We start from the raw sequence: 11,644 nt of genomic DNA, 5'->3' as shown, positions 1-11,644 counted from the left end.
CAACTCATTATACAAGCTCCATAGACCCAAAACTTCTAAATTTATGTGACATTACCTGTTAGCACCTTAATTAGTAAAACCAATTGGTGCGTAAATCTTAATCTTTTAAATACATTTAAAAAATATAATATTTATAAAAAAAATCTTTAAAAAATTCATCAAATACAAAATATATATATATCAAATTCTTGTTTATTTATTAAATTTTTAAAATATTTTTTCTTAAATATTTTACTTTTTAAGTGTATCTAGAAAGTCCTAAAACAAAAAATTACTTAAAATATGAAAAAAAAAAAAAAATCACTAACCAAAAATATATATATACAAAAAAAAAAAAAAACGCAATTTTCAAAAATCAATCAAAACCAAATATAAAGATAAAAATTTATCAAATTTTCTTTATCACCAAGTACAAAAATAAAACAATCAATCATAATATAAAAAAAAATGTGGAACTCATACCCTTGTGTATAGTAGAAGTACTAAAAAGAGCAATATTATATATAATTTCATTTCTTATCTCATTTTCTCAATATTAGATACAAAACAAAATGTATATAAGACCCATTCACTTGTGTCTTAGAGTTAAAAAAATATAAATAAAAAATAAAATTATATGTAACATTTTCCTCTAAAAAATAATCACCTGCATCTATGACTGACAACGTTTCCTAATTGAAGTTAGCTCCAAAAGCAGATTTTGGAATGTTTCTTCAAATACATTATCAAATCAATAATATTATGATAATCACATTTTTTGTCACGTGTTCACTATCTTATCCGGGAGCCATGGGCCCAACTTAAAACTTCGCTTGTACAATAGGATTTTTTCTAAAAGAAAAAACCCAAACAACTCCTAACGTAACAGGCCTTATCACTACAAAATTTTAATTTCTATTAGAAATTAATTGATACAAAACTGAGGGGATAAACCATTCACCACACCATTTGAATAATTAACAGCTAGGTAAATAAATTATACAGCCTGTTTCTTTTTGTTTGTGTGGCCATCATCCTTGTCCTTTCCCTTCCTTTTCATCCCGCCTTTAAATCCTCTCTTTGGTGCCTGAGGAACAAGAAAAATCCAATTCATAAGCAATCTGCAATGGCAATCTTAACCTACCAATCAGCAATTTGCAATCAACATGTCGCTGAATCATGTAAAGATAGTTTATACATTAGCTGTTTGATTAATAGACAAGGCTATACAAAATTTCCTTTGAAGATCCAATTCATCTGGAAGACTAGTTCGTGAATTAATTTCCTGGAGAACTTATACACATGCATATATCTATATGTTTAGTGTCTGTCTAATTTTCATATGGTTATTATATCAAGAAACAGAGGAAAACAAATCTTTGAAGAATCTCTACACATTAAGGGTTGTTTTGGAAAGTGACTATGTTAGTTGCCTGAGCAATGATTTATGGCTCTAAATTTGGAGCACTGGCTCTAATGATGTGATGAGGAAAAAAAAAATGATTTATAGCTCTAAATTTGGAGCTCTGGCTCTAATGATGCGACGAGGAAAAAAAAAAAAAAAGACACATACATCAAATCATTTATGAGCGGGGCCCACTGCCACATAAGTAGAGCTCTCATTAGAGCTTTACTTTTAGTGCTCTTAAACATTTTTGTTAGTTGCATTTTTAGTTTTTTAGAGATAGTTAACTTTTTTATAGTTACTTTTTGACTATTGCATGTTGCCAAGTTTCTAGCAGACCCCTCAGTTTCTTTTTAGGTGAAGAGAAATTTCTGGCAGAGATATTCCCATACAAACAAAAGGCTCTGGAAACTAAGAGAAAAATTAGCAAAGAACAGCCTCATACCTCTGCGGAGAAGGATTTAAGAGGATTGCTGTTTTTTCTGAATTTACCCTTGAATCCCTTACGATGACCAGAATTAGTGTTACCCATGGCAGCTCTAGCAAGCTTGATAACCTTGCTTGCCTCCTGAGTGGTTGGGTCCAATAGGTATTCGGGCACATCACGCAGGTGAGGAGCTGGGGCCTTCTTGCTCAGGACCTTGTCATGTTTCAAAAGATCTGTCCAAATATGAGTATAACATTGTTATCTTCAATCTGTGCACGTAACATGTAACATCTATACAAAACTAACCAAAATATCCAAATGATGCGTTTCATTACCCAAGTCTCGTGGATTATCTTGAAAATGAGCCTTCAACCTGAAAAGATTTATAGTCAGCAAAACCACAAACAAACAGAAGTGATAAGAAAGATCACAGTGATATGAACATGTCAATTGCAAAGGGTAAAGTCAATGCTGTGTGTGTGAGCACACGCGTTTGTTTGGTGGCTTGGTTGCAATTTTGACAATGGTCCTATGGTCAAACTGGTCTGTGTCAATGATTTCAAATCACGAAGTACCATTTTTACAGATATGCAACAAATAACTGATGCAAACAGTATATGATTCTATGTACTTTACAATTGGCATTATGTTTTAGTTTGGTCAGGGTAATATGCTAAATATAAAACCTTGAGCAGTAGAAAAGACCTAATTTGAATTCCATGTGATATAGACAGATAAGATGTTTAAGGCAAGAAGACCTTGAATATTTCAGAAAATACTGCTAGAGTCGGAAAATAACTCACTTTTCAGAATTTAGAATTTCGTTCCTCAGATCCTGGGCCCGTGATTCTCTCACAGCAATTTTTGTCACGCTCCTCGCAACATCCTGTGAAGATCAAAGTTTTTTAATATGGATTTCTTTTTGTACAAAGGTTGGTCCCTTTCATGGCCTTTTTTTAATTCAAATTCACTAATAAAAAATAAATGAATACATCAGAGCTCGGAAACTGATATATTTCTTGGTCATAGATCCTTAAATAACCATAAGAGGAGGTTTAATGGAGCACAGCCATCAATCAGAATATACATGGAATTATAAATTATTCACCTCAGCTCTATATCGTAAGGACTCCACGGCATTCTTAGTGAGTAATGGAAATGGTGCAATAAAATTTGAGTCCCTAGTTTCATCTTCACCCAAAGCAGATTTAATTTCTTCAAAAATTTCCATCTCTTCAGGAGAAACCTGTTGACAGGACAAGCAACAAAAATTGCTAACAAGCCTGGAAAACCATATTTAACAACAAAAGATTCTGGTTTTAAGTCAACATACCCTAAGAATTATACAATTGTCATAAATATCTACGTGCATATGCAATGTTTTAAATATACACATTATAAAAATTAAAGGGCTCAATGTTAAATCTAATTATAGTAATTCAGTAAATATTCGTCTACATAGAAGAGGACAAAAACAACTTTGTTTCATTAGTGGCCCCTGCATAAAATTAACCATAAATTTGTCTTCATAAACGTACCAGAGAGACAGATGCACCAGTATTATAGGCTCTTCCAGTGCGCCCAATTCGATGTATATATCCTGCACCACTCTGTGGCATATCAAAATTTATAACCTGTTGAAAAGAAGTACAGCAGCTGTGGTTAGATAGCAAACAGTTAAAAGAGAGCATTTAAATAAAACAAAATGTTACAACAAGAGCAAACAACTTGGACCAAAATCAAAACTTAATATCCAGCTCAATGATGAAAACAAGTCCTTGAAAAAATAATAATAATCATTAGCCTTGCACTGGCAAAGCAAGACTGGTGGAGCAACATCAAGTCTAATCAACAAGCAACAATGGGTTAGAGAAATCCTTCAACGAGAAATTGCTCCAAATTATGAAGACTTATGCATTGGGATGGAGGGGAGGCCAGACTACGGTAACAATTCTTCGGTTTGACAACCAACATTCTACATATGCAATAAAGGATAATTTTTAAGAAAACTCAGCAAAGCATGTTAAAAAAATGGATCTTGGCTTTCACCATTTTATGTTCATCAAAAATCTCCAAAATAGTCTTTTGTGAGGCAGGATGTCATGAAACCTCATATTTACTTTCCATGGTTTAGAAGATTAACATTTCATTAATATATATATATATATATATATATAAGTGAGCAAAGATAATGCAATGGAACTGTTAGGATAAATCATGCTAAATCATTTCTGTACCGTGTGCACATTTTTGAAGTCAATTCCTCTCACAACTCCAAATTCAGAGTCCAATTTTCTCTTGGCATGCTTTCTAGATTTTTTTTGCTCAACGTGACTCTCCACATCAGCTTGTTCCTTCTTTGATTGGCTGTCATCAGTTGCTATCAAATAATCAAAAAGTCCAGCATTGAATTCCTGATAGCACAAGAACAAGCAAAAGATTTAGAACAAAAACCCTACTTTGATCATAAATCAGAATGTAAAACTCAGAACAACTCATCAAATTTATTCTTTATCAAGTTTCTGAATACATGAAAAGTGAAAAACTTAATTGGCATACCTCAAGGATGTGTAGACGAGAATTTTGAGGCAACTCAGAATTTAAAACAGCAGACTTGATTCCGAACTGCCACAAAATATAAATCAGAATCCACAATATGGAATCAAAAGGAACAACAAAATAACATTGAAATAAATTATCAATATCAATGAGCTTCTTACAGTCTGAACTCTAAAATTTTGTGTTATATAATACACCAGATGGGTCAGGTGAGCGAGGTCACACAGAATAATAACCTTTCGAAATAGATGAAATAACAGTTGATTATTTGCCATTTATAACTTTTTTTTCATACTTATTATTATTATTATTATTATTATTATTATTATATATACTTGCAATATACGACTAAATGTACAGACAACCTCCACATTCCACATGATATACACTACATAAGTCAGGTCAACCAAACAACAATTAGAAACAGATTCCGTTCAGCTTGAGATCATATTCAAAACCATATCAGTATACACAGCAGGAGCCCATAAAGATATCTACCATATTTTCCACGAGAGATCATTGGATTATCAACAGAGACCAGCTTCATTTCTAAATCTATATATTAAGTTCATTTGACTTCAGGGTTCTGCATACATGATTTCTACAGAAACATTCACATCTATGAACAACCTTGCTTGACAACTGAGCTTGGAGAAGTCTAACCATCAAGAGGTAATTCAACTCCACCTTTCAAGTGGCTTGGGCTTGGGCTTGGGCATCCCAAAGGAAGACCTAGATACCTAAGACAGAGGCCACCTGCTGGTGCCACACCCTGACGAAAACAGCCAGCCCAGTCAACTTATCCTTTGGACCATTGCAAAATGAGTATAATGCTATCCATTTTGGTTTCAAGACATCTACGCCCTAGGTTTGCATTTTAGAAAACTTAAGAACAATCATCAAGATTAAACTTTTGGTATCCGGCTGTCCACACTTAAGGATAGAATAAGAAAAGCTTTTTCCTTTCCAAGTATCAGAGAGCAAAAAATAATTCCAGAGAATATAAAACAAAGTTAAAATACCTGTTCAAAGAAAAGTTTCAGTCTAAAACCCATGTCAATTGTATTAGTAAATATCAGCACTTTTTTCTGGACCAGCTCCAACTTCAAGAGTGCAAGGATGTAAACAAGCTTATCACGAGCACTGCATGAAATCTAAACAAATAATAGTAAGGCAAGGAACACAAGCAATAAAAACATGTATATGAAGCATCACTGAAGACAAAGAAATCAAGATATTCAATGATGCAGAAGAAGACCTCAAAAATAAAAATTAAAAAACTAATTCTTTAAAATAAAAAAATAATTCACCTTAGTTGATGACTGTAAAGGTACATTCCTACATGTAACAACTCAAGGATGAGAGAGAGAGAGAGAGATATTGACAACACTTCATCTTTTGCAGGACATAGTTATGTGACTCTTTTACCCCATGCTTAACACAGTTGTTATATGACCACTGAAGACTACGTTAAACGTCTGGAGACATTTCAAACTTGAGATTTTAAGGGATAGGCTATTCAAATATTTTCTCAAAATATGTATGCTAAAAACTTTCTCAAGGAAAGACCATGTAAAGGACTCATGCACCAGATGTCAATGTAAGGAATCTATCATGGCCTTCCAACAGTGGAAAAATGAAGAAAGAAAATTAATGCCATGCCAAAGGATGCACGCCTGCAAGGTACGCTTACATTACATGGCAATGCGTCCAATAGACAGAAAAGGGAAAAGGAAAGATCAGTCCTCACTATACAAGCAAAAGAAAATTCAATCATGACCAAGGTTTTGAAAAGCGGTTGCGGTCGCCGTAACGGTTGAGTGCGGGATGTAAAGGCCGTAACGTAACGATTGCAGTAACCAGAATTGTGATTTTTTTATTTTTTGCACAATTTGAAAAAAAATTACTAATACTCATTTTTTTTTCTTTTTTGAATCACATTTATTGGGGTTTAAAATAGATTTTGATAAATTATTGTTAGTTTTTAAATATGATCCAATATATTTCATATTTTTAAATCACTATAAAATGAGCTTTTTATATTTTATTTCAATAGTTAATGACTTTAACAATAATTGATTTTAAATATCTACAAATTATTTTTGACAAATACCTAAACTAACTGAATAAAAAATATTCATAATTATTAAATGAAATGATTATAAAAATAAAAATTGAGTCATAAATAAAAATTATTTTTAAGCTAATGATTTTATTTATTTTTAAAGACATTTTTTAGACAACACTTTATAACTAACTAAATAAAATTATTTAATATTAAGTATTCAATGAAATGATTATAAAAATAAAAATTGTGCCATAAATAAAAATTATTTTTAAGCTATTGATTTTATATATTTTTTATTTTAAATGCTAATGTAGTAAAATAAAAATCGAAAAATAAATTGTAAAGAAAAAAAATGCATGTAAGATTTTTTCTTTAGACTTTGATCACTTGAGTATTTGTTCTTTTTTTGTAAGCTATTTTTCTTTTCTTTTTTTTTGAAATAAAGCTATTTAGAATATTGTAAAAGTATGTAACAAATTGTCACGGCCATTATAGTACCGCTATGGCCGTTACATAACACTGAAACGGCCATTACACGTGTGAATTTCTGTCACACCACTATAATAGCCATAACGGGTGGCGATAACTATGTTACCAGAAAACGCTAATACCCTAACGAATTACGTATTGATATGCAAGTTCCGAAACATGGTACACTTTTATTCCAAAATGATAAATTTAGTGATTTAAAGCGATTCCAAAAGTTTTTTTCAACATGTCCATAAATGTTACCTTAGGAGGAAAAAATTCAAATATAATGAAATAAAATTTAAGGTGAGTTAAGTTTTGACCGGAAAAAACATCCAAAAAATAGGTCATAATGCTCATAGAAAATATTACATTTTATTGAATATCAAATAGTTAAAAAAAAAAATTACTCTAGAAGTACCTTAAATTCTTCAGTATAATATATACAAGTCTACCCTATCATACCACATTTTAGAGTATATGGAGTACCACGTTGCCGTTCCTGTTCCACATACCGGAACAATCTACGTTCCGGGTAACATAGGGCAATAACCACCACAACCATTACGTAATAGTTGTGGCCGTTTTTTAAAACCTTGATCATGATAGAAAATTTTGGGATGCTCAATTGACTGTACAACTAAATAAAATAATCTGGGAACTAACTCAGGGCTTCATAATTTATTAAGAAGAGCAGATTGACTCTTACCCAAAATTGCTGAACATTTTGAGGGATAATATCATCCTTAACATCTCCCACTTCCGGCAATGTTAAGATATAGGGATTGTGTAGAATAAGTTTTTTGAGCTTTTCAACATCAGCACTGCAAAATATCACAAAATAAACATAAATGAAATATGAATCAACCAATTGAAGCTCCAAGGACGAAAACAGCCAAAATGTCACTTTTCATCCAAAAAATAATCTATGAATGAATGCTAAACTATCAAGATTCAACTTCAGCAAAGCAATAAAATTTCAAAAATAAGTGAACTGAGTATTTGGGACTTATATTTCTCATATAAATTTGAGTTTGAAAATTGTTAAATCCAAATTTGAACTTAGAGATGAACTGAATCACCAGCATTTATCAAGGCATGTGAAGGATGGATAAAATAAAACCGTGAATAATCGCAAGAGCAAAAATTGCACATGGTTGTACCACCATTATGAAAAGAATAATAATAAAAATAAAAACAGCGGCAGGAAAAGAAGAGTGCAAAAGACACCTTGAGGTAGCAGACATGAGAAGACATTGACAACGTCTTGGGATATGAGCTGTAAGAGCTTTGAGATCATCTTCGTATCCATATGACAAAAGAAGATCTGCCTGAAGACAAATATAAAAATAGATGATAAGAAGATTATGATTAATCCTTTAAATTAACCGAGCTTATTCAGAATAACATGATTAATGTTCCTGTGTAAAAATCATACCAATTTCCATGAACAAAATAAACTACATTTTTAACCCTCATAGTTTTGAATTTGGAATCAAGTTCCACAGCGATAACCAGCCATTTGAATTTGAGGTCATAAATAAGAAATTCACAAACTCAAGAACTAGACTAGAATTCAGATGCTGAAATTCATGATCATATTGAATCTGCACCTCATCGAGAACAAGTATTGAAAGTGAATTCTGGACAGATGTTGGGTTGAGCACACCTTTCGACAAGCATGTTTTTATGCAAGCCGGGGTGGAAACCAGAATATCAGGCGGTGCTGCCAAAGCAGTTTTCTGTGAACAAATTTTCAAATCAGATATAAATTAGACAAAATGGTCATCACACATGACCTAAATCATATCTAAAACAACAAAACAAGAAACAAACCAACCAACCAAATCAGAAGCGGACATGGTGCTCATCAACTGTACAACTTTCAATTGCACTCTACATAACTCAATTAGCGACAATGCTTCGGAATAAACCTGGAAACACATGATATGCATACATAAGAACATTTTTCTATCGATAAGAGCATCCCCAATCCTTCACCAATTCTTTCATCAAATTCAAATGATATGTAAAAAATTCACTAAATCAAGGTCGAACCACCAAATTTTCAACAACCATACTTTTACTCAAATTTGATGCTGAATTGAGTAGAAATAAAAAGCACCTGTTGGCTCAATTCTCGTGTCGGGACGAGAATGAATGCAGTGGGAGCGAGGTTCTTATTCGAAGCAGAATCAGAGAAGAGCTTCTGAAGCAACGGAAGGACGTAAGCGAAGGTCTTTCCGGAACCAGTCTTTGCTCGGGCAACCACATCCTTACCTGCCTACAAGCATATATAAAATAAACAAATGAATACACAAGAAAAAAAATTCTCTCTGTTTCTGAGCAGCCAAACTGAGAGTTAGGCGAGAAGTACTAACAAGGATGAGTGGAATGGCGACACGCTGGATTGGAGTGGGGTTGTCGATGCCTTTCTTGGTTAGGGCACGAATCAAGCGAGGGTCCAATCCAAGCTCTTCGAAGGTCTGGTCGTCGTCCTGTTCTTCCTTCTCTTGGTCCTCGTTCTCGTGAGACAACTTGTCTGTTGCAGTAGCCATGGAAGACAAAGGCGAGGAGAGCTGACCGCAAACACAGAGAGAGAGACAGAGAGAGACAGAGAGAACTAGGGTTTTAGCAGTTGATGGCGGGAGGGGAGAGAGGAAGGGAAACGGGTTATGTTGAAACGGCCCACATAACAGAATGCTCCCACCCAACCCAACAACCCAATTTGGGCCCAAACTAATCACCCATTTGAAACGGGCCTGAAACTGTCGGGGGTATGAAATAACTTTCTGGAATTTTTCTCTAAACTAATAAGGTCTACATTTCTGCTTTTGTCCCCACAATCCAACCCATAATTCTCAAACTCATACTAATTCTCATAACACTCACCGATTTTCTAATATTTTTAACAGCAAAAAAATAAAAATTTTAAGACTAATATGTCCATAAAAACCTCACTCAGGACTTATTAGTTAGTAACTCCAATTAGGGGTGTATGCGGTGCGGGTCGGTGCGGTTTAAGAGCAAAATAGAAACCGTATGACAGGTGACGGATTGATAAAAATGTCATTAAAATTTGCCATTTTTCTTATCAAAAACCGACGGTTCGGTTGGCAAATAATGGCGGATTTACCTTGGCGGTTGACGAGTTGGCGGTTTATAAAAAATATAATTCAAATTATAAAACTTGAATCAAAGAGTAAAAAGATTTAATTTATAAAATTATTTGGTAATTTTAGGGCTAGTTCATATGTTGTTCTAATTTAATTTTTATTAATTAAAATAGTGAGATTTAATATTTTTGTATTGATTTTTAAGAGACAATATGGGTTAAAATTTATCAATTCAAATTTTATTGTTAATATATGTTTATTATAAGCAGATTTGAATGTTCTTGCCAATTGCAATGTTTTCAATGTAGTCAATTCTAAGCAGATTTGAATATATGTTTCTTGTTAACAATTCAAATTTAAAAATAAAAAAAACAAAAAAAAAAAACTAACAGATTTAATGTCCCTATTTATTGTGTTTTCGACACTATAAACTGAATGAATAAAGATATGAGCAGGATATATAAGAGACATAAGATATATATATATAGAGAGAGCAGTATATATGTATAGTATAAGTATATAGAACAGAGAGAGTGAAAGAAAAGATATAGATAGAGCATCGAGAGAGAAAGAGCGAGAGTACCGACGACGAAGAGGAGAAACCAGCAGTGAGCCGATCGGCAAGGGAAGGAGATACTAGCGACGGCGGTGAGGATAGGTGACCAGCCGTGAGCCGATCGGCATAACAATGGTGATGAATCTGTGTAGTGTGTGTGTGAATCGATGCAAAATGCACAGCAGCGGCGATGAACTGTGTATGTGATGAATGAGATGAATTGAAATGTGTGGGTAGTAGCAATATTTTAAAAATCGGACCGGTGAACGAATCGGAAAAAGGATTGGGTGGACGGGTCACCGGGTTGAACCGGAATTGAACCGTGACGTAATAAATATATTAAAATTATATTTAAATAAAAATATAAGTAATAAAATTATAAATTAAAAATATTAAATTATCTTAAATATTTGTCTTAATATTTTTTTTACTGAAAAATATAATAATATATTTTGAAATATTATTAATTTCAATTTTGGAAGATGAAATCAAATATTTAATATTCCCTCCATATGATTTTAATTCAAATAATTTGATTGAAAGGAGAGCAAAAATTTTGGAGGGATATCAAAATTTCAATATTCCCTCCAATACATTTGATTGAAACCCACATGGATTTCTTGAGTCTTTTTGAAAGAATTTTTTTCTTATAAATAGGTGAAGACTTTCACAATAATTTCATCAAAACTCTTAACGGGATTCCTCACAAGAGGAGACCCTTAAAAAAGAGTTTCAAATTAAAATTTTCTTATATTCTTATATTATATATAAAATAAGAAAGAAAGAAAAGAAAAAGGAGCCGGACCGGTTCGATCAAACCGTGACTGGGTCAACCGGTGGTTTTACCAGTTTTCAATAAATAGTCCGGTTTTTGCAATTGGCCGGTTTAAGAGGGCTAACCGGACCGAAACCCCATCCGGTCACCGGTTGAACCGGCCGGTCCGGTCCGGGTTTCAAAACCTTGGGTAGTAGGTTTAATGGAGGAATTATTGTGTGTGTGAGAGGGTATAACAGCAGAAATTTTTTTAAAAAAACATGGGTGGGTCAGGTCGGGTTGACATGGGTT

General features: G+C 33.1%; 1 protein-coding gene across 1 annotated transcript; it reads right to left on the bottom strand.

Annotated features, from left to right (window-relative positions):
• Window positions 1-698: 698 nt before the first annotated feature.
• LOC114257945 (P-loop containing nucleoside triphosphate hydrolases superfamily protein) lies at window positions 699-9,613 on the bottom strand. Its single transcript, XM_028197774.2, has 15 exons — window positions 9,288-9,613; window positions 9,032-9,190; window positions 8,751-8,840; window positions 8,520-8,648; window positions 8,137-8,237; window positions 7,616-7,730; window positions 5,393-5,524; window positions 4,371-4,436; window positions 4,049-4,225; window positions 3,350-3,445; window positions 2,920-3,057; window positions 2,615-2,697; window positions 2,147-2,184; window positions 1,830-2,044; window positions 699-1,066 (listed from the first exon to the last, which is right to left on the bottom strand). The coding sequence occupies exons 1-15, from the start codon at window positions 9,462-9,464 to the stop codon at window positions 977-979; spliced, it is 1,806 nt and encodes a 601-aa protein (XP_028053575.2). The 5' UTR covers window positions 9,465-9,613; the 3' UTR covers window positions 699-976.
• Window positions 9,614-11,644: the final 2,031 nt, after the last annotated feature.

Source organism: Camellia sinensis, chromosome 4 (assembly GCF_055761805.1).
Source record: "Camellia sinensis isolate YWXY chromosome 4, ASM5576180v1, whole genome shotgun sequence".
Lineage (NCBI taxonomy): Eukaryota > Viridiplantae > Streptophyta > Magnoliopsida > Ericales > Theaceae > Camellia > Camellia sinensis.
This window is presented reverse-complemented; position numbering and strand designations above follow the sequence as displayed.